At 39.6% G+C, this 24,178-nt stretch overlaps 1 protein-coding gene across 3 annotated transcripts; it reads right to left on the bottom strand.

Moving 5' to 3' along the window:
• Positions 1 to 786: 786 nt before the first annotated feature.
• On the bottom strand, positions 787 to 22,974 carry LOC103973987 (serine/threonine-protein kinase ATG1c). Of its 3 annotated transcripts, none has more exons than XM_009388695.3 (13): positions 22,546 to 22,974; positions 19,272 to 19,389; positions 19,103 to 19,161; positions 18,620 to 18,684; positions 7,716 to 7,809; positions 7,549 to 7,629; positions 7,364 to 7,469; positions 5,963 to 6,035; positions 5,531 to 5,871; positions 5,078 to 5,445; positions 1,630 to 1,912; positions 1,471 to 1,541; positions 787 to 1,215 (listed from the first exon to the last, which is right to left on the bottom strand). In XM_009388695.3, exons 1-13 carry the CDS (start codon positions 22,798 to 22,800, stop codon positions 991 to 993), a joined length of 2,139 nt encoding a protein of 712 aa, XP_009386970.2. In that variant the 5' UTR covers positions 22,801 to 22,974; the 3' UTR covers positions 787 to 990. The 3 variants fall into 3 exon arrangements, with proteins under 3 accessions (XP_009386970.2, XP_065045811.1, XP_018677209.2); XM_065189739.1 differs by having other exon boundaries at positions 1,471 to 1,538; XM_018821664.2 differs by having other exon boundaries at positions 19,272 to 19,323.
• Positions 22,975 to 24,178: the final 1,204 nt, after the last annotated feature.

Genomic DNA, 24,178 nt, shown 5'->3' with positions numbered 1-24,178 from the left:
AAACTGGAGAAAGGGAACATAATTACTGCACTAACATGATATCTACTCGCTTGTCTCTTTCTCCTCGAGCCCTTCAGTTCGATTAACTCCCAACTCATCCTCCTCATCTTTCCAGCAGTGAGTATGATGCGAACTGTATTGATATGGAAGAGAGAGAGAGAGAGAGAGAGAGAGAGAGAGAGAGAGATCATTGGCTATAATAGAAGGTTTCTCCTTCCAAATCTTGGGTGCGGCTTCGGATTGTTCGGAGAAAATCTTGACTGCTCCATCGAAGGTGAGAGGAGAACGTCCCCTGTGACATGGCGAAGCTGCAATGTGGGTGAAACGAGGAAGATGGCTTTCGTACTTTTGAGAGTGGCATCCAATTTCTGTGGGTTTTGATGATGAGAGACCCTCGGAGTGGTGGATATTAATTATAAGGTTCTGTAGCCATCTTTGTCGATCATTAAATTCATGCACAAATAAAATACATTTATTTTTAGATACAGGATCTTCATGAAATAAACTTTAATAATAAATAAATAAATAAATAAATAAATAAAATAAATAAATAAATATATATATATAGATACACTCTGATCCATCAATATCCTATGAAAAGTATCTTGGAGACGAGACAATATGGAGTAGAAAAAAAATAAAAATAAAACGGGTACCAACAAAGAGAAGCACAAAATATGGACTTTTTTTTTGTTTGAAAAAATAGGGCTTATACAACAGTCCAGTTTTGAGTTTATAATGCCAAAAATGAATGGAAGTAATAGCTCACCAACACAAAAGTACTACTACAACAACAACAATAACCATGATTTGAATTATTATTTACTAAATTGCTAGAGTGACTACAATCATTTCACCCTTATGTTACAGTACCCCAATGCCACCATCCTTACCGAACCATTGAACAAAATAATAACTATACAAAAAACTAATACTGCAAGTCATCGAACAGTAGTTATCAGCGGCTTAGAAGAAATGTTATAGGGGGCTTTAATGACCCTCATGCTTGATGACTGTTCTCTGTAACTGGGACTGGCCTCGTCGATCGTTGATAACCTCAATGTACAAGCGGAGCCGGCAACGATCTGAATTCGTAAGGGAAAATGGCGGGCTGAGAACAAGAGATGGTGCCTCCACCAGAAGAAAACACAACAAGCATACTGCTTTTGAATACCGAGATGACGCGCTCTGTGTGTTCCCCATCATCTCATCGACCTGTTTATTTTGAGTGGAAAAAAAAGGTGCGTTAGTGCTGTCACTAACGCACGGATCAGCATGAAACTGCAATTATTTGATGTTTTATTGAGATGCTCTTGATAAAAATACCAACCCACAAAATTCCATTTTTGTTAAAATTTAAATGGATAATCAGGTCCGTATCAGTCAAAGTCAAAATGATACTAATATTATTGACCAGAATGAATAATAAGATAATGACTTGTGTTAAATAGAGCTAAAGATTTTACTTACACCACCCTGTCTGCCCAATGTAAGGGCAGATTGGAATATTATTTCCATTGCATCTGGCAGCTTGGTAGCTACTGCATGATTATCAATTTAAGCATCAAAATTAAAGAAAAAAATTATTCTAATTTTAAAAAAGTTCGAAATTAAAACTTATAATCGTACCTGCCATTTGCCTAATTTCCCAGGAAAGCTCCTCGCCATACTCAACTCCAAGAAGAAAGTTTCTCTGAATCTCTGAGGAAATAGCATCTAATGCTTGAGAGCTTGTGCAGTTGATATATTCCACTGTTTTGGAAATGCAATTTTTCTGGGTCTTTACTTCATGCGACGGACTTGCTTCCATACCCGATGCATCATGTGCATGGCAAATGTGCAGTGCTTGCCTCCAGATAGCAAGAACCACTAGCTGAACTGAGAATGCTTCCAGTCGTTGCCCGTTTTCGATCTTTCATTCAGTTAAGTATAATGTTCAATACAGAAAGATATCAAATCAGACCACATCCTCAAAATCAAATAAAACAAAAGTTTCAACTAAGTGATTTAATTGAATGTACATATTCCAAAAAATAGGAAGCAGCCAAGCAAATTGTGCTGAAAATTAAACAGGACTAGTACTGCAAAATCAGTTAAGCATAGGAACAAACATACGAGTAGAGGCATGCAATGATTTTAGATTACTATAAAAATCTCTCTATTTGTTCCAACTACAAACTTAAGATGGAGAATGAAGGTACCAGTGACAATGGGTGTATTTTGTACTACGTAGGATCAAGGTTCTCAATTTCGATGTGTACCGCCTGGGATGAGCGGTACGTACCAATACGATATCGATACGCGGACCACCCTTTACGGGGCGGTATCAGTGTTTTGACCCCGTATTGGGCGAAACAGGGTTTGTATCGGGCGGTGTCAAAATTCGACCATTATCGATTGATATGACCTGGATTTCGATCGTTACCGAGGTGTACCGCTCTGTCACGCACTTAGTTGGTTTTGCCTAAGTTGTGCGGCACCCTTGCGTGTCCGTCTGCAAAGGTCAACCTCCTCGAAATCTCCTATGGTTCCTTAGGACCTACAAAAGAGAAAACGAGTTAGAGAAAGCATCTCACTCGGGATCCACAAGCAATCATTTCAGTAAACACTTCATACCCAATGCACCTAAACGAAGCACAACTCTAGGACAGTCCGTCGCCTAGTAGCTCTCGAAGTCCACCGACTTCGCTGAAATTGATGCACCATTGTCTGGATCCTGGGCCTCTACCCCCTACCAACACAATCTCCGCTACGCACCGCTTTTTTCATGACAACTTGAATGGCAGCACTATGGTGTATTCTTCAAGAGTACTCGCTTCCGCGTCCTCTTGCCCCGTGCCAAGGCCTTCTGAACCCAACTTTGCCTCCGCAAGTTGAGTTGTTTTGGTTCCTCCGTCAAATGCTTCTTCGAGATAAGGTGCATGTGCCTAGAAGCTCCCTTCGTCTTTGGCACCATGCAGGATGAGTCCGCTCCATCAGAATAAAGGATCCATGAAATGACATGATCCCACTCTTGCGTTTACAAGAGTTCATGTCCTTGACCTATGTCAAAGGAAAGCTCTGTGCCTCCGCTTCATGTTCCATCTTCTATGTCGGCTCCCTTCATGCGGCTTGGGTACTTTGCCAAGTTACACCCAAGTTGCTTCGCTCCTCGATTTGCATTGAGTTGATGCTGGTCCTCACATCCACCATTCCACGGGTTAGCCCTCCATTGAGTCTGATCTCAATATCGGCTCCAAGTGTGTCTTCATTTGTGTTACCTTGGGTCACTCCCCCACTTGATCTCGCAATGCATCCCTCAATGCATTATCTCAAGCGAGATCATGCGACGACTACTCGCCGCTCGCTAAGTCCATTGAGTATTGTGGAGTTATTTTGAGGCACTCATCCTCAACATGTAAGGTCCATTACACATAATTCTTCCTCTGGAGAGCCGAGACTTATCCCTCCTGGATATCTGTCCTGTTGGAGCAACTTCTCTCTTTGCTTCCTTCCCTCTAGAAGTTTCGAAGACTACCATCCCCTTGGATTACTCCGCTTTGCTGAACAAACTGTGAATTGTTCTGTCTCCCGCAAACGCACTTGCTAGATTGCGACTCCATGTCAATACAGCCCCCGCTGCATTGCTCAAGACCTAGTAACATGCTAAACTCGCTGCACACTTCAGCCTCTCAGAGAAAGTTTCAATGCTCCATAGTGCCAAGTTTCGATTGCCTTGGGATGGCCACGAACATTCCATCGTCTGTATACAAGCCCTTGCATGAGTACCGAATTCTTCGAATTAGCAATTCCCCTCACCTCTATGAGCTTTACATAACTCTTTTGGTCGCTGAACGACCCATTCCACCTTGCAAGGTCTCATCCTTTACCAAGTGTCTCGCTTGCCTCGAGCACCATCAAGTATGGTTGCCAATGTCGAGTCGTAGCTTGAACTCAACCATCCCAACCTTTCTGCGCTACATATTCTTCGCAACTTGCTTGTCCTTGTGGTGCCTCTTGCGTGAAGGGTTGGCCATTCCTCTGAATGCCAATCTCAGATGCTCGCTCCTTAGAGCGACTCCTTTTCCCTACATCTCCATGCCCATTTTTCCCCAAGCGGTCGTGCATGCCAAGTGTCTCTATAAGTGTTTGTCCTGCTCTGATACCATATGTCACGTACTTAGCTGGTTTTGTCTAAGTTGTGCGACACCCTTGCGTGTCCATCCGCAAAGGTCAGCCTCCCCGAAACCTCCTATGGTCTCTTAGGACCTACAAAAGAGAAAACGGGTTAGAGAAAGCATCTCACACGGGATCCACAAACAATCATTTTAGTAAACACTTTATAGCTAATGCAAATTACAAATAGACTTCACAAGCTCTGAATGGTTACATAACAAAGGGTCCAAAATGATCCACTACAGATCGAGATCTCCCACAAGTGTCCACATGACACAACCTTTATTTATAAACCTAAAATGACTACCAAAATTAAAGAAAATGGGGCTACTAAGCTTATTGCCAACCCTTTACATGCTGTGCAAAGCATGAACAAACCAAAAGACACGGATATACATAAGCATTACATCAAACACCTCGTTTATAATTTTGTCCGTGATAGATCGGTACGCCCTGGTATTTTTTTTCAGTTCTTTTTTGGCATTTTACGGCATACTGTCGGTACACCTCGGTACGTACCGTATTGAGCAAGGCTCGGTACATCGGTATGGACCGAAATTGAGAACCTTGTGTAGGATAACCTAGCATCATTATTTCTAAACGCTAATAGTATTTCTTGGAGGGCAATTTCAAATTCTTGACGTAATTGCACATTAATGAAAATCAGGAGAAACAAAATAAAAGTTAGTTACTTTTCTTGGAGTAGTAAATCAAGGTTCAAACTAATCAAAGAAATATTGATCAAGCAGCATAAACCAACACAAGTACAGTAAATAAAACCACATTTGATGAAATAAGCATTGTTCAACCCTCAATCTTGGGTTATCCCTGGAATAAATGCAGAATGACTAATTGTTTCAGAAAAAGTCAAACAAAAGATATTCCTAGAGGAGGAAGAGAAAATGAGAATCACAATCTTCACCTTTTCTTTGACCACATCTGTTATGACAGATGCAAACTGCTGCAACGATATAATCCTCGTCATGAAGTGACCTGATGGCTGCTCCACAGCATCAGACATATCGATGGATCCATGGGAAGTTTCTGATGCAGGAGAGCCAAAACTTCCCAGGCTTCTTATGGCAGGAGCATTACTGACTGCTGCACCACTTGGCATTGGTGCACTTGATGCCCTAACATTTGGAGATGTAATTTGTGAACCTTCTGATTTGCATGGTGAATTGCTTGGCCTGGAGGGACTTACTGAAGACAAAGACATAAGCAGGGGTGGTCTAGGAACAAGGACATAATCCTGATCAACAAGTTCCAATGAGTCCACAGCCGCAGAATCTACAGATGACAGAGAAGTAACTGGTAAATCTAGAAGCTGTAATATAGTAGGCAACAGTAATAGCCTGAATATGAAAAACCATACCTTTCGAAGAGGAACTAGTAGGCTTTTGTACCATGAAAAATATATCTTTAGCAGGTACACCAGGAGACTCCCTAGAATCATGCCTATGGCCAGCATATCCGGAAGAAATGGCTACAACTTCTGATGGACTACAAATCCGATTTTTATGTCCAATATCAACAGAGAATCCCGAATCCGGTTTCACTGTGCCCTTGAGCATGGAATGAGAAAGATTTCTTTTCTTCCTAATAGATTCCTCATCTAAAGGGAAAGGCAAATAGTCATCATGTGAATTTTCTCCGATGGACCTTGTACGACTGCATTCAACCAGTGGAATGCTTTCTTGCTCTCTATATATCATCCTGCAAAATGCACAGCTTAAGTCAAAATTATTAAGCCTTCATAAAGAATTGTGTGTAGCAATCATTCAAGTATATGAAAAACATTTCTGACCTTGCTATGTCAACGGGAGGCTGTTTGGAAAGAAATTGATGATTGAAGAACTCCTCAAATGTCAAACGTTCCACTGGAAGAAGTTGATTATTTATAATCATACAGAAGGCGATGAAAATTTAAGTTTAAACCATATGTGGGATTCTGAACAAGAAGTTAACATGGTGCATATAATTTTTTTGAGAAAAAGATAACTCTTTTTCCCCTGACAATTTGAAGAGACTCTATGATGTGTTGTCTACCTCATATACCTCCGTACAAGTGAGGTTAAAAAGGGATGGAAAGAATAGGCACCAAAAAAAGGTAGGTAAAAAACATTTGCCACTAGAAGGTTCCACATCCCCAGATAAACTTTAGGTTGAAAACCTCCATAACATAGCAATGCTTCAATACCATCCCCAAGTGTAACAAAAGAACACAAAGAAGATTTTTAAATGGACTTGTCTGACAAAAAGCATAAAGGACTTACATAATTATCAGAATAGCACAAGCTACACAAGAAACAGTAAAAGCAACAAAGATTTGGTTAACCTTTTCCGTTTTAAAAAAATGTTAGTAAATCAATCTACATAGTGATAAAGCACAGTTATCTCCTATAAATGAAACTCCTAGAAATGTGAATTCATTATTCAACTCATCAGTGCAGGCTATCAGCATCCAATTATTTATACATTTATGTCCCTAGGGTTTTCTAGGAAGTATCAAAATTTTATCTAGAAGTTCTACATTTGATTATTCTTGTTGCTGGTTTGACAGAAACTTATGATGAGCCTATTGTACTTAGGTCAAATGGGGCCTGTCTCAAATGTTCTTTATCATAGATGTTTCCGGATCAAAAAAGAAATCATCAAAATTATTGTATTAGATCAGGAATGGCAAAGCTCCATCATTAGCTAGGATATGAGTATAAAAAGCAAATGCAGACATACCGAACCAGCCCAAGGGAGAAAGAAAGAAGTTGAGCATTGAAACAGAGATGAAAGGGATCATGAATAAAGCACCCTGTGACTCTTTCATTCTCTTGTAATGAATGTTCAATATGCTTTTTGATGTTTCTTTGAAATTAACATTTTCTTGTTGAAAAATGTCACTTCTTCTTTGTGCACTATGTCTAGGATGATTTAGGAGATTTGCCCCTTGGTTTCAGGATCTTAAACAACAATCAGCACGGTGGACTCTTGCTATTCACCAAAGAAAATCCTTCTGTTGCTTTGGCTCATCTTTGTTTGGGTTTTGAAACATATTTAGTGGGTTGGCATCAAGTTAATAGCCAGTAGTTGAAAATTGAAATATAGTAAAAAAATTCATTGAGATTTCTATATATTGCTATAGTCCATCACTGGAAGAAGGCTTTTGCAGGTTGACAGATTATCTTTTCATGTGAAAACCAACTGTACATACCAGCATTAGGATGCAATAATTTCTGGCACAAATCCATACAGTCAGAGCTCAAATTGTGATGTGATGGGAAACATAGTTGTTTTGCATTGACTATATTCTGCAGTAACTGCTTGAGAAAGGTCCTTTGTTACTGAAAGAACATACTAGAATACATAGAACAGCAGTAACAAACTAAATAAGCAAACCTCTATTTGATTATTTGCAGTAAAAGGTGTCTTTCCTGTTACAAGTTGATAAAATATAACTCCAACACTCCAGAGATCTGCCTGTCATTTTAGTAAAACATGATAAACAAAATAGGCTGCACAAAATAAATGAATAGTTTTATTATAAGATAGGATTCATTTCTCACCTTTCCATCATACTTCTTCAATTCCATTACTTCTGGAGCCATGTAAAGGGGTGTACCACAAAGAGTATCAGCTAGGGTAGAAGGTGACAGAGATCTGCCAGATGAGTTTAACAAGAAAACACAGCAAAAGAACCATATTGTGAAAAAGAAAAAAAAAGAGTTGTTGGATAAAGTGCCCGAAACAAACACAATCTTAATAGAAAAGAAAGGGAAGAAATAGAAAATTTCAACAGTATTTTTCCACTTCAAGAGATGTGAAGATCTTGAATATTTAAAATGCAGAAGAACAATCAGTATCAACAAGGTTTGACATAACACTAAAAATGGTACGATACATACTGGTCCAACGAGCGATCAATACGCAGACCGTCCTATACCGAGCGGTTTCTATTAGGAGGGGTGTACAAGGTGGTACGAGGGTATATACTGAATGGCATGGTCGAAACTCGACTATTACCGACTTGTACCGGTCAGTAACATTTGGATTTCGATTGATGGCTCAGATTCAAGTGTCTTCAATGGTCAATTTGATAGTTGGCAACATTTGAATGGGCTTTTAAACTCATTCCTCCCTGCTCTTTCAATTTCTTTCACTCTTACATTCTCTCTAACTCATTCTCATTCACATCTCTCTTTCTTAGATTTTCACCCTCTTCAACTCAAGCAAAGCTTTAAGACATTGTAACACTTTATTTAGAGGACGATCACTGTAATCAAGAGGTATGTATTCCCTTACTAGTTCTTTGTTCATTTATGCCATGATTAGCTCTATTCTATGTAGTTAATGCCTATCAGGGTGTTTGATATGTTTATAGTGGTAAAAGTGGGCTAATTAGGGAGTAATATAGCTTAATATTGTAATTAATCGATTTAATATTGATTTCGGCGAAATTAGACACATATTTGGTTAATTCTATGTAGTTAATGCCTATTGAGGTGATTGACATGTTTATAGTGGTAAAGGAGGGCCAATTCAACACTAATACAGTATTTTAATGCTGTGATTAGTTGATTTAATGCAAATTTGATCAAAATTCAACCCATATTAGGTCAACTATATGTAGTTAATGCCTGTTGTGGTGATTGACATGCTTATAATCAAGGTTCGCAATACCGTACCGTACCGGAGTTTCGACCTGGGCTCGGTACCGGTACGGTACGGTATACCGCTCGGTACACCTAGGTGCTACAGTACTACAGTACTACATTACTGCTACAGTATTACTACAGTGTCGGAACGATAACATATGGTCCGCGTACCGAAAGTCTGGCGGACCGGTACGTACCGCCCGTACCGGGCTGTCACGGACAAACTTCTAAACAAGGTGTTTGATGTAATGCTTATATCTGTCCGTGTCTATTGGCATGTTCATGCCTTGTACAACATGTAAAGGGGCGGCCGAAGGCTTAATAGTCCCATTTTAGTTGGGTTGGTGGCCTCTTTAGGCTTGTAAATAAAGGTTGTGTCATGTAGACACGTGCGAGAGCTTTTCGGTCTGTAATGGACCATTTTACCCTTTGTTGTGTCACTGTTCAGAGCTTGTAAAGTCTGTTTGTAATTTGCATTGTCTATGAAGTGTTTTTCGGAGATGTTTGCTTGTGGATCCCGTTGGAGGCGTTCTCTCTAACCCGTTCTCTCTTTTGGTGGTCCTAAGGGACAATGGGAGGCTTCGGGGAGGCTGACCTTTGCGGACGGACGCGCGAGGGTGCCGCACGACTTAGGCAAATCCAGCTAAGTCCGTGTCATATGGTATCAGAGCGGGACAAGCACTCATAGAAACACTTGACATGCAAACGTGGGGGACCTAGCGGGGCTGCGTTGAGGGCAGTCAGCAACGCGCGACCGTTTGAGGGAAAACGGGCATGGAGATGTAGGGATAAGAGTCGCTCAGAGGAGTGGGCATCTGACATTGGCATTTAGAGGAATGGCCAACCCTTCGTGCGAGAGGCACCACGAGAACAGGCAAGCTTGGAAGAATGCGGAGCGCACAAAGGTTGGGATGGCTGAGTTTGAGCTACGGCTCAACGTTGACAACTTTACTTGATGGTGCTCAAGGCAAGCGAGGCGCTTGGCAAAGGTCGAGACCATGCAAAGTGGAATGAGTTGCTCAGCGACCGAAAGAGTTGTGCAAAGCTCACAGAGGTGAGGGGAATTGCTAACTCGAAGAATTCGGTACTCATGCATGGGCTTGTATGCGGACGATGGATTGTTCGTGGCCATCCCAAGGCGGTCGAGACTCGACGCCATGGAGCATTGAAACTTTCTCTTCGGCATGCGAAGGATACGTCCGGAGGAGGCTGAAGTGTGCAACGAGTTCAGCATGTTGCTAGGCCTTGAGGGGTGTAGTGGGGGCTGTATTGACGTGGAGGCGCAATCTAGCAAGTGCGTTTGCAAGAGACAGAACAATGCACAGTTTGTTCAGCAGATCGGAGTAGTCCAAGGGGATGGTGGTCTCCGAAACGAAGAGAGATGTTGCTCCAACGGGACAGTTATCCAGGAGGGATAAGTCTCGGCTCTCCAGAGGGAGAATCATGTGAGACGGACTTCACATGTTGAGGAGGAGTACCTCACAAACAACAACTCCACGAAGCTCAATGGACCGAGCAAGCAGCGAGGAGTTGTCACATGATCTCGCTCGAGAGAATGCATGGGTGGATGCATTGCGAGATCAAGTGGGGGAGCGACCTGAAGCAACTTAAATGAAGGCACACTTAGAGTCGATATGGAGATCGGACTCAAGGGAGGGCTGACCCGTGGAATGGTGGGCGTGAGGGCCACCATCAACTCAATGCAAAAAACGAGGAGCGGAGCAACTTGGGGGTAACTTGGCGAAGTACTCAAGCCGCTTGAAGGGAGCCAGCATAGAAGTTGGAACATGGAGTAGAGGCACAGTGCTTTCCTTAGACAGAGGTCAAGGACATGAACTCTTGCAGAGGCAAGAGTAAGATCATGTTGTTCCATGGGTCCTTCATTCTGACGGAGCAGACTCATCTTGCATGGTGCCAAAGACGAAGGGAGCTTCGGGGCACATGCACCTTATCTCGGAGGAGCATTTGATGGAGGAACTAAGGCGACTCAATTTGCGGAGGCGAAGTTGAGTTCAGAAGGCCTTAGCACGGGGCAAGAGGACGCAGAGGCGGGTACTCTTGAAGAATATGCCACAGTGTTGCCATTCGAGTTGCTATGAAGGAAGCGGTGCGCAGCGGAGATTGTGCTGGTAGGGGCAGAGGCCCAGGATCCAGGCAATGGTGCACAATTTACAGCGAAGTCGGTGGACTTCGGGAGCTTCTAGGCGACGGACTGTCCTAGAGCGGTGCTTCATCTAGGTGTGACCCAAGAGTGGGTGGATGAAGGTCGATTGCCAAAGGAGCGAACAAAATCGAAGGTGGAGGAGACCCTGCGATGTATTGGCAGAGGCCACACATGGAGGGTTCACAATTCGAGTTTATTCCACAAGGATCAGAATGCAATGGAGATGTCACCAGGAGGCGACATGGTGCAGCGGATCGTGGTGGGACAGTTCATGGCAATGCGATACATACGACAGAGTCCCGGGAGGGACTAGATCATATGGAGGTATGATCGGGAGCTACTGGGAGCTCCACTTCGGTGAACAACACGACGGCAAGAAGGGCTATGGATTCAAGGAGTGAAGGCCATGGTACTGCAGAGGCGGGTCTTCCGTGCGTGCATCGAATTTTGCTTCGGATGAAAGCCTTGGTCATCAGCATATGGGGGCTGGGTTCCACCAAGGGAAAAGTTCGAATGCAAGTACCAGTGAGTTCCATGGGAAGAACTTGATCATGCAGAGGTATGATTGAAGCAGCTGGAGAGTTGGACTGCTCCAGAGCTCATATTCGCTTAAGGGAGCCCGGCAAGTCAGAGGACAAGGCCGAGTAAGCGAACGTTGCTACCAAGGAAGCTAAGGAGAACAGAATCGGTGCAAACCCTACAACGTGATGGCAGAGGCCATGCATGGGAGTTGCAGTCTGTCTTTCCATCGACCAAACAGACTGCTTGGAGAACACAGAGGTGTTGAAGCAGGAGGTCGAAAGGGGCAAGGAAGCGACGACGAGTCCAGAGGGACTTAGCTACCTAAAATCAAGCAATCAGTTAGAATGGAGGTGGACTCGGAGGTGTGTCACGGAGGCATATCTACTGATTGTGAAGAAAAGGGATGGAGATGCGAGGTGACGGATAGTAGTGCCATGGGCATGACAGCGCCATGGTACCGCAGAGGCGGGACTTCCGTGAAGGTCATTGATCCCTTGCTCTCACGGAGGGAGAGCGCTTGGTCGTGAAAGGGGCCGAGGAGGTGGAGCATGCAGAGGCAATCTCCAAGTACCGAGACAAGGCTGAAGGGCAGAGGCCAAGAAACTTCGTAAGACCGGTGTCAACAAGTTTCTCATCAAGATAGCCGTAAGTGAAGGACTTCGGGTCATGCAAGAGTGCACGACCAAGGAACGAAGCAGGCAATACGTGGTGTTGTACCTTTGCTACTCAGTGGAGTAGGCGGCAGGGTTGATGGAGAAAACGGTACAATCCCAGAGGCGACCTCATCTATCAGAGAATTACTCCAAGTTGGGGTGAAAACTTCTTGCATTCCAGAAGTTCAATGGCATTGAGAAGGTGAATCACAGTAGCTAACTCAACGCAAGGAGTGCAAACACTTCAAGTGCTTCAGAAGTGTGAGCAAAGAGCAGGCGAAGGCCAGTAACCAGCTCGATGCATGAAGTACAACCTCGAGGAGGCGGGCGAAGTCAAGTAACCTTTGCCTTCTCAACTCTTAAGAGAATGAGCGAAACCGAGTACCCTAGTTCTCTTATCTATCCAGCAGAGGAGCTCTACACAAGTTCAAAGACCCTTCGAAGATAATGGAAGACAATAGTTGTCAAATCCTCACCAACGGTGATCAGTGCTACTGAGAGTAGATTGTCCGCTTCATTTCCCAACGAAATGCCAATCGAAAGCGGAAGTGATGCGAACCTACTTGGATGTGACAACTAACTGAAAGAAGAGTCAATGAGCAGATTGCAGCTGGAGCAGAAGATTGAAGACTCAGCAAAGGCGAAGAGTTGCAGTGTTCACAAAGGCTTCGACGAGGACGTCGAAGGGATAAGTGGGGGAGAATGTCACGGACAAACTTCTAAACAAGGTGTTTGATGTAATGCTTATATCTGTCCGTGTCTATTGGCATGTTCATGCCTTGTACAACATGTAAAGGGGCGGCCGAAGGCTTAATAGTCCCATTTTAGTTGGGTTGGTGGCCTCTTTAGGCTTGTAAGTAAAGGTTGTGTCATGTAGACACGTGCGAGAGCTTTTCGGTCTGTAATGGACCATTTTACCCTTTGTTGTGCCACTGTTCAGAGCTTGTAAAGTCTGTTTGTAATTTGCATTGTCTATGAAGTGTTTTTCGGAGATGTTTGCTTGTGGATCCCGTTGGAGGCGTTCTCTCTAACCTGTTCTCTCTTTTGGTGGTCCTAAGAGACAATGGGAGGCTTCGGGGAGGCTGACCTTTGCGGACGGACGCGCGAGGGTGCCGCACGACTTAGGCAAATCCAGCTAAGTCCGTGTCAGGGCGGTACGGACCGGTACTGCAAACCATGCTTATAATGATAAAAGAGAGTTAATTAGGCAATAACACAGTTTGTTTAATGATGTGATTAGTGGATTTAATACTGATTTCATCGAAATTAAACCCATATTGAGTCAATTCGATGTAGTTAATGTCTTTTAGGGTGATTGACACGATTATAGTGGTAAAAGAGGGCTAATTAAGTAATAATATAGTTTTTTTTAATGCTGTGATTAGTGGATTTAATACTTATTTCATCAAAATTAGACCTATATTGGGTCAATTCTATGTAGTTAATGCTTTTTGGAGTGATTGATATGTTTATAGTGACCAAGTAGGGTTCATTACATATAATCATAGCTTGTTTTTTCAAATTCGATGGCAATTAGGGCTTATGACAGTTTGTTAATTTGATAAATATTTATAGGAGCATGGGATCGAAGGAACAAACATGATGATGCTTGGGATCATGTCCACCATTTGGACGACACTCCTCATCATTGGCAGTGCATATTGTGGCTACATCGGCCGAGATGAAAGAATCACTCGATTGAAGCAACATTCGATCGACGATTATCCCGATGTTGCAAAATGAAAACAAGTTCCGATGGAGATCTATAAATTATTTCAAGATAAGCTACAATGGGCAAAGGACAATGAAGTGCAAAAGAAGGCCAAGGAATAGGAAGAATTCAGGCAGGTTACGTAGGAACCCGTTTATGATTAATAGAGGGTCACGACAATGATGTCAATATGAATATTAGAGCTGGTATTCGTGCATCACTGGAACATCAGTACATGTATGAGTAGACAATGAAACATCAATGACTTGACTCACAATAGGAGTATGACAATGGTAGTGGGTCAAGGCCATAGGGTATCTAGAAGAGGGCTAGCATAAGGCAGCCAATTGCCCCTCTTCAGTTAAGCAAGATTGGTAGCATGAGGTAGGGTAGAATCTAAGATTTTATGAGAGGACTTAGTAGAAGCTTAACACATGATATTGTTTATATTGATCCGCAAGCTTATTCTCTACAAACAACAAAACATAAAAGAATTGATGATGCCTATACAAAAGAAAAGAAGCGAGATATTGGCAAGGCAATAGCAACGTGATTAAACTTCCACAATATTCTAGCAAATGGAGCTCAAGGTCCATATTCTATAGCATGGTGTCTTCGATCCAAAATGCTAGCACAGGGATCCAACATCTTACACCGAATGAGATATATGGTGTTTATTTAGATGAGGAGGTCACAAAACTGAAAGATTGGATTAAATCCTTCAAGAGACAGTAGGATGACACTGATGTGTGATAGTTGGACTGGACCTATAAGAATGAGCATCATCAACTTTCTTGTCTATTGCAATAGAAGGATCATATTTTACAAGTTGGTTAATGCTTTCGATAAAATTTAAGATGCAAACTATATTGAGAACCTAATGGACACTGTGATAGAAGAGATCGGGCCTTAATATATTGTCTAGATTGTGATCGATAATGGAGCTAATTTCAAGAAGCTCGATTTACAATTGATAAAGTGAAGAGAAACACTGTTTTAAACTCCATATACAGCTCATTGCATGGACCTTACGATGAACATTAGTGGGTTACCATCAGTAATAAAGTGTGGCAAGGGCACGACCGGTGACAAAGTTTATATACAACCATCATTGGGTCCACTCCTTGATGTAGAAGTCTACAAATGGTGAGACACTCCAACCCAACGTAACTCAATTTGCTAAAATTTTAATGCTTTAAAGTCAATCTTGCAAAAGAGGCATGATCTCAAGGCAAAATAATGGCATTACAGGAATGATCATATTCACAGTATTTAAAAACAAGTGATGTAAAAAAGATGGAGAATACAATTCATACTTCTAGATTTTAAGAGTCCGTAAATGAAATTATAACAATATGGAACCATATGTTATCCTCCATAAGGTCGATATGGAGATACATCCACAGATGCCTTATCTTCGACATATATTACTTACAACCAAAGAATAGGTAAATAAAGTATTGTCCGATGATTAGAAGGCTGATCAATACTTACAGATCATCGATCGTAGGAGCAAATCCCATAGGGTCTAAGACATCCATAATGCAGGTAAATTTATATTATAGTCATTTACTCATTTATAATATGAATAATCATTATTTGAAAATTTAATATTAACGAAATCATGTCTTGTAGAGCATTATCTAAATCCGGCCATTCAGTTTCGATAGTCTTGGGACCTGACTAGATTTATTAGAAGCACTAAGGAATATTATATATCAACACTTGCCACAAAGTGTCGATGCAATGGAGGCTATTATGGAAGGTCGATTATGCCAAGAAAGTGTCAGTTCATTTTACGATGGTGTAGCTATATCGTGTCATTACAATATGAATCCTGGTAAAGAACAGTTACACACCCACACACCCATCTTTGATTATAAATTGAAATTGACATCAATGATTTGTTATGCTAATAAAGCCTTGTTTATATTTTTTTACGACCAAGTGGTGACTACAACTTAAAAGGTCCGCACCTAATTTAAGAAAGGTTATGGTCCATATACTTTCGTAGATGGCGTCATCGAGTGGTTGTGAATGTAATTGATCAATGTTCGCCTTAATTCACATGAAGGTCCGTAATAAACTATTATATAAATGATTGGAGAAACTTATATACGTCCACTACAATATGCTACTAAGGTTATGGTGTGTTGAGCTAGACAAGGAGTCAAAGGAACCATAGATTGATCCCTTCGATCTTCAATACTATAACCAAGTTTCACAGTCAATGTTAGGAATAGGTCAAAGCAACGAAGAACCAAAGGGATCCTTGATGAGGTGGGAGATCCTCCACATCCTTCTCGTTTGAATCACCGGGCAATAGAAGAGGAGGAACAACATCCCCAACAGCAAGAAGATCTCCCACGGTCAGAACATGGTGGAAGGAGCCAAACAACCTTGAGTTAGACTACTCGAGGTCATGACACATAACAGTCAGTCAGGGGAAGACATTAGCATTAGTCGAACTATCAGAAAGAATTGAGTCAGGCGACGAGACACTTTCTTAATCACATTCAACAACCTGCTCGATCCATAGAGATACCAATGGCATAGATAGTAGCACCTCGACCGACGATGGTGACGACAGGAGAGTCGATGGTTCCGTCTACTCAGCCACAGGGTGGTGAATGTACTAAGCAATATATTACGCATGCCACCTAAGATTCAAATTATGGAGCTCAAGCAGATAGCCACAGTTTATACACGAAAGAGGAAGGGGAAGGGACAGGCAATCGATGATTTTGAACATATGCGACAGAGCCTATATGACATAAACACCGAGCAAAGCTCGTTGTATTTCTAATCATCGCGTTATGGAGGATCTTAAGGCCTATAACAGAATAGTGATAGTTGGTCATAAGGTATGCAATACCATATCGTACCGGTGTTTCGAGGTTGGCTCGGTACGGTATGGTACCGATGTACCGAGCGGTACACCCTGGTGTACCGAACAATTTTATATATTTTCTTCATTACTGTAGCACTGTAGCACCGCTACGATGTAATACTGTAGCACTGTAGCGGTACCGGACGGTCCGCGTACCGGTATGCCGTCGGACCGGTATGTACCACCCGTACCGGGTGGTACCATTCGGTACTGCATACCATGGTTGGTCATTCTTTTCTAAGGTTGATTGATCTTATGATGCGGAGCAACATATTAGTGGCGAAAGTAGAAACTCTGGTATTCTCCATCCTCCGCACCAATACAGGCCACAATCATACTTACCTTAGGAGCCGCCTCGCACATGTGTGGTTCAAGACGATTAGGCTACAACTGTTATCATATTGATGCACCAATAGTGTACAAACTATCAGTATACCATGTCGTAGGAGCAATTTTAGGATTAGATCCGACAAATATACCATATTGATATACAAATATATAGGATCAAGGATCTCGATCAACCGCCTGTTGAGTCCCGTTGTTCATTTTAGTAGTAGAACAAGAATATTCATTGGCCGATTCATTTATTATTTAATTCATTTGAATCTTAAAGTTTTGTCTCATGATCTAACAATTCAAGTCATATCTTTGTAGATAATTTAATATCAATGGAAGAACGACTCGAAATGTGTCGTAAAGCTGCTCCTCAAAGCTTAAAAAAGATAAATCTACTATCCCTTCCTAATTTAGATGATTTTGATGAAATTAAACTAAACTTGCATTTAGTTCCAAATTAAAAACCTGAATCTGTTTTTTTTTTCTATTTTTCAGGTATTTTGAGGGTTCTTGGGATTTTTTGGGACCATCAGTATTCCCCAGCATATTGACACACGATACACTGATACGGAACTGTACGTGTCGTACCACCGACCAACCGATCGGCACAAGAAGACAAACCTTGGTATCAAATTGTATTTAAGATTTAGTCATTGCAAGAGATTATAAGGAAAACAATAGGCTCTAGAGCAATATTCCAGAGCAGACAAGACATCTAAATAAACCAAGAATTTCAGCGATGTAGAAGAGAGTAGCAATGAAAGAGGGGAAGGATGACATCTTAGAGCAACGAATACTTCACATTAATCGAGACTGAAGACCACCTTCTAGAATAGATATTTCATAATTAGATTAAAATCTAAAACAAAATCTGTTTCATGCGAAATCTTGAATTATGTTAAGTAGACAACTTTCACATTCAACTGATTAAAATAAACTACAACAATTTAACATCTCTAATTTTATGGTGCTATTGATGATATATAACAACTCACAAAAGTTTTCCCTAAATGCGACAACCATTAAAAATGAAAATACGAGAAATTCGTTTGCTTAATGACATTCTAGGCCAGAGAAATTACCCTATTTGATGTTGGCTCATCTTATTCCAAAAACCTAATATAATTAGTGATGCAAAAATTCATTGTATTTGCGAATGAATAGATAATATATCATTGGAAACCTTGTAAAACTAATACAACATCACAAGAAAATTTTGTCAACTTGTAAAACTTGTATTAGATATCTTCACACGAATTCGCTAACTTGTCAAGTCATAGGGAATTCACAGTAAACCTTCCTCGTAACTGATGATTAATGAAGAATAAGATTTACTTACATCACATTCCACAATAGATTGGTTAATCCACACATCTGATTTTATAAGTTATGAAAAATTAAAGCTTTGTAAGAAAAATAATAGTCAACACCATAAGAAGTGGCATTCACCTACAGTTAATACAATATTTATGGTCACCAAAATAAATAAATAATTGGTATTCATTAAATAGTAAAAGAATAAGAAACAAAAGAACACACCTAGCAAAGCCAAAATCTGCAATTTTCAAGGTTGCATTTTCATCATATGTCGAGAGAAGAAGATTCTGTCAAACAAAGGATTAAGCTTTAGATGGAAGTTCTGGAATTTAAAACTAAGCTTAGTGACAAGAAAAAGATTATTAACTAGTGACCAGCCAAGAAGCATAATCCAATTTAAACATTGTTTGCATATATTAACACAAATAATCAATAAGCTCGTTGAATATATCAGAATGTTAGAAAGTGAAAAAGACAAATCAAACTATCAAAGCAAGATAAGTTGCAAAAAATAACTAGAGATGAAACATATTCTTGGCAGTAAGGCTGCAAAATCCTAACAAAAAAATAGAGGTGAGAGTCTGAAAAATTCCAAAATTAAGATATAAACACGATCTTTCAGAATGTCCAGCCAGCTTTCAGAACCATAAGCTTCAAATATCAGAGATCAAGCAAAAGTATGGGAGCAAAAAAGCAGAATAAAACCTGTGGCTTCAGGTCACGATGAATGACATTATTAGCACGGAGAACCTGCAAACCAGAAGCTATAAAAAGAAATGTAAATTAAATTAACCGCATTTCTGTAACAATGCTGCAAGAAAGACCATTAAGGAGTGTAGAACATAACAATTTTCCAAAAGACAAACAACAGTACCTAGCTGTTTCATAAAATACATTGCAGTTGCTTCGGAAACTCTACCATGACTCTGTATGTACAAAGATAAATCACCACCTCTGCATAACTCCAATACAAGATATATTCGCCCAGGAATCTGGTATAAAATGATGGGCATAAAGAAAAAAATGCAGAATTATGAAAAGGCATGAATGCTAGGAAACATTTTTTGTTCTATTTAAATTTCTTGCACAAGGATATTAAACCTTGCAACAAGTACTATCTTAAAATTTTGAACCAGAAGAAAAGTACTATCATTTTTAGAAAAAGCATCGAGTCCACAAAGCTCCCAAGTTTTTGGATCTAGGGAGGGTGTTGTACCCTCACTATCATGGATATTGATGCTAAAGCATTAACTAAAAAAAAGGTTAGACTGTTTAAAAGAAACCAAAGAACCAAACCGACTGTACTAGCAGACAAAACGCAAAGAAGATAAGGAAAAAATTTAAAAAAAAAGAAGAGAAAAGAAGGCCTGTAGCTAGTCATATTAGTTACTTTGTCTAAACCAGCTGAAGAATCCTAAGAATAATAAAATTCACTAGTCAATTTAATAATATACAGAGTGTAGCACCTAGGATTTACCAATTTAAGCAAAAACTGGTACACTCTATGTACAACATTGCAGCCTACATTTTGACATTGTCGATGGACAAACCATCTGGTGCAGGTACCATACATACAGTCTGGTAGTTCTATTTTTTAAAAATAAATGTGAGCTTTTAAAACTATTAAAATGAACTAATTGTCAATAAATATGATCACTAATTTAATTAGAAAATATTGGTCTTCCTAGGAAGTAGGAAGCACCTATTATATATAAGAGTCTATCATCCCACCATGAGGGTACCAAAGAGTGTATTGGATCATATATATTCCCAAGATCTGTTCCTAAATGACATCAAACAAACAACTAAAACTCTCAAGTTAAGATCCAAATAAATTTGTTACAATTCCTGATTATTACATCTAAATGGCATTAATAAAACTCAAACAGATTAAAATCAAGTGTCTTAAACAACTCTAAGCTCATGCTGGAATGCATAAATGGCCTTCCTCGGTTGGAATTGTGCCATTAGATTCTTAGAATTTCATGTATGTCTAAAATCAAAAGATCAACATATGCAAAAAAGATTTCATGTGATAAGTATGGAAAAAGAATCCAATCTTTTGATAGTTATCTAAAACCAGATATTTATCCAAAACCTATCCAGTACAAATACCACAAGCAATTTAAAGTATCCATGTTTAACAGTAGTTAATTTATTTATGATAGTTCTACCACAGCATGATCAGCATCCTAACATAATTAACCAAGGAGCTCCTTTTTAATCAATCTATTCAATCAGGTCATATAATATTATTTCCACTATTGATAGAGTTTGTTTTTCACCTATAAAAAATATTTCAACACTATATCCAAAATGTGATGCTCAGACAATGACAACCAAGTTTCCCAATAACGTGATTGTGGTTATAGGTGGCTTTAGGATCTACATTAGAATCGAAAGCAAGAGCCAGCTTAGCATACGGGTTCAGGTATGATTGGCCAAAGATGAATATGAAAATAATAATTCAGAAACAAAAAGTGAAAAAAATAAAAATGTGTGGTCCAACATATTACTATAACTTACTGTTAAGAAATTTTAGTTTTTATAACGTGATAGAAATTCTTTAGAAAATGATTCATTCAAGTCATGGGTTTTCAAAACTACAACTCTAATGACCATATCCCCCTCCAACCCAGCAACATTAAATTTTTTGATAGAATCAGTTGGTATTTGTCCAACTTTTTTATAACATAACTTACTGCTAAGAAATTTTAGGTTTTATAATGTGATAGAAATTTTTTAGAAAATGTTTTATTGTCATCATGGGTTTTGAAAACGACAAATCTAATGACCATCTGCCCTTCCAATCCAGCAACATTAATTTTATGGATATAATCAGTTAGCATTTACTGACATAAGGAACCTAATCTACCTAAAACGAGACTCTGATATAGGATCCAATCTAAATTAAACACAAAACATTAACTCAAGGCTAACATTAAAAAGGTAAGAATGGATAGTTTCACACGAGACTAAATCCTCATCCAACTAACTAAAACTTAACAAAACTCGCCACCAAGGCTGCATCTTTTGCCTCTGTTGTGCATCAACATACCTCATGATCATCTAGCATATTTGTAAATGTTGTAGAAATCCAAAGGTAGTGATGCTCATTCCTTATTTCAGATGACTTCTTCACTAAATCCTAATTTCAGATGACTTCTTCATGAAAAAAAGGCTCAATCGAGCACCAAAATTGAGAGAGGTGTTGAAGTTAATAGCCTTCATAGCAGTGTACAGCAGGTTTGACTGTCAAACAATTGTAGATATTGAAAATCATGGAACGGCCTTAAATCTGTTGATGGTTGTATCTGCATACATTATTGATGACTTCAAAGACAAACAAAGGATTTTGATACTTAATTATTTGCTCAGCAACCATGACCTTCCTGATTATGAACTGCGCTATGAAAAAATCCAAGCGAACTTTAAGATATTGTTAATCCAATTAGTTGCTTAGTTTACATCTACTTGCTAATTGCATAACATCTAAAACTCTTATTTTGGGATTTAATTATTACATTTTGAACCAGAACTGACAGTTGGATGTAAATGAAGATGTTTCTGCACGAACCCTGATATACCAATGTGCCATAGTCTGCACTCAACATACACCAATACGAGTTTATCAAGAATTTTCAGTAGCATTTTCACGGGACCTTTGTTTCTGTTTCACCATCTTTTCAAACCCCACATGGTCGTCCTTGGTCCCTGTTCAATATAATTAGACCATGTTCTCCATGATCCTGTTCATAGTACCATCAAACATCAGTAGGAGTACATTCGTGTGGGTTCTACTTTCCAAGTCCCGAGTCATTTTTTATTTATGCAGCCCCACAGATGAACAACAAGACATCCGTAAGCTAAAATCAACAATCAGGTGAAGATATCAAATCAAAACACATGTCCATGCATATTTTGACTCAAGACGAACCATTTAACAAAATTCATCCTTCTCAGTCGTTAATAAAAACAACAGCAGATAAAACAGAGGTGGTTCAAAGCAACCAAAATCGGCACCTAGTTCCAGCTATTAACTAAAAGAAAGGACCAATGACCACAGCAAGTAAAAAAGAAGAAGCCCAAGAGTTTTATTCTATCGAGGAAGGAAGGCTAAAAGAAAACTACAAGAAAACGGGGAGGACCTGGATGAAGTCGTAGAGAGCGATGATGTTAGGGTGGCTGATGCGACCGAGGATGGAGACTTCGGAGAGAAGGCTGCGCCGCAACTTCTCAGAAAGACGAGACATGGCAATTTCCTTGACGGCCACCTCCGTTCCCTGAATGCGGTGCCGCGCCAGCCACACAGTAGAGAACGCTCCCGCCCCAATCTGTCGATCAATAATGTAATCGCCCACGAGCCGGCGCCCTCTCGCCACACCGCCAGAGGTGCTGGCCATTGCGGCAGACGGCGGAACCCTAGGAGAAGACGAGGATTTTCACTTATTGTCGAATCTCTGATCGAGTCAAACTTGATTCTTCTTCGTTTTCTTATTGGACTACGGTTCGATCGCGAGCAGGAATCGGGAAGAAGTCGGGCACCAAAAGGGAAGCGACGAGAGAGATTCCAGGTCGCGCGTTCGTGCGGTCCAAGACGGAAAGAGGCGGGCTTTATAGCGTCGCTTATTTTATATTTTTATGTAAAAGTTAGCAACTATCTATCTAATCGTACATTTTTAATGTGTTTAAGATAAGATTATGTATCGTCGGCACGTCGGTGATATGGGAATGGAGCCGCGCTACAATTTTTGTTTTCAAAACCTTCCGTAAAAATACATTATAGTATTTTGGATGAATTTATTTTTCGATCGATATTCCTTTTTCTTTCTCCTAAATAATATATATATATATATATATATATATATATTTTAAAAAAAAATATCTCCAATTTTTTTTATTAAAAATTGTTTTACTCATTTTGTTATCAATTTTAAACTATTTTTTATTGGACTCATTTATAATATTTTTAACAATATTTATAATATATTTTTTTTATTGAAGTACTAAAAGTACTATAAACACATGTGGCGTATATCATATTTTTAGACCTATAATTTATAGAATTTTCAACTATAGGTCTTTCAGTATTTTTATTACGGGTGTCAAAATCTTATAATAAAATAATTTTTAATTTTTATTTGAGTGATGTTGTCCTAAACGATTATAAACTTCTATTTAAAATATAGTATTGTTATATCAAATGGTGTTTCTAGGGTGTTTTGGATTTATTTGACTCATACATAATATTTTTATTGTGATGATCAAAACATCGTAACATATAAAAAATATTACTAAAGTACTGAATAAGTGAACAATTATTTGAGGGAAAATTTGGGTTATTTATAATTATTTTTTATTTTTTTTAAAAAAAATTGAGTTGATTCTCATGAGGGTTTATTGAGTACACCCCAATATAATGATTTTATTTTTCTTTTTAGAATCAAAGGAAGCAGAAGAATATTGCATGTGTGAATTCTACCGATGGAACTTCTTCACCTCTCTTCCAAATGCAATCGGATCAATTTGATCGAAGTAATGTTGATTGATGATGATCACAACTTTTTTTTTTCAAAAGAAAGAAAATGTATCTGCTACAAACCTTACCATTGTTTGAACGTCAAATAATTTAATATTGTAGTGGCTAATTGGTCCTCTGGATTTGTTGTTTTTGTTTAAGTCAGGCGGCCGACCAATGCATACACCTATTAACTTCCAAAAAAAAAAAAAAAAAAATTATTGATACGGTTGCATGGAGGATGGATGTTCTTCTCTACGCAA

Source organism: Musa acuminata, chromosome BXJ1-1 (genome assembly GCF_036884655.1).
Source record: "Musa acuminata AAA Group cultivar baxijiao chromosome BXJ1-1, Cavendish_Baxijiao_AAA, whole genome shotgun sequence".
Taxonomy (NCBI): Eukaryota; Viridiplantae; Streptophyta; class Magnoliopsida; order Zingiberales; family Musaceae; genus Musa; species Musa acuminata.
This window is presented reverse-complemented; position numbering and strand designations above follow the sequence as displayed.

Excerpts from the sequence above, each read along its gene's own strand:
- LOC103973987 (XM_009388695.3), bottom strand. The coding sequence starts at position 22,800 with ATGGCCAGCACCTCTGGCGGTGTGGCGAGAGGGCGCCGGCTCGTGGGC. Across the intron at positions 19,162-19,271 it reads GTATTTTATGAAACAGCTAG|CTTCTGGTTTGCAGGTTCTC; the intron begins GTACTGTTGTTT and ends TTCTTTTTATAG. Across the intron at positions 5,872-5,962 it reads CCTCCCGTTGACATAGCAAG|GATGATATATAGAGAGCAAG; the intron begins GTCAGAAATGTT and ends TGCATTTTGCAG.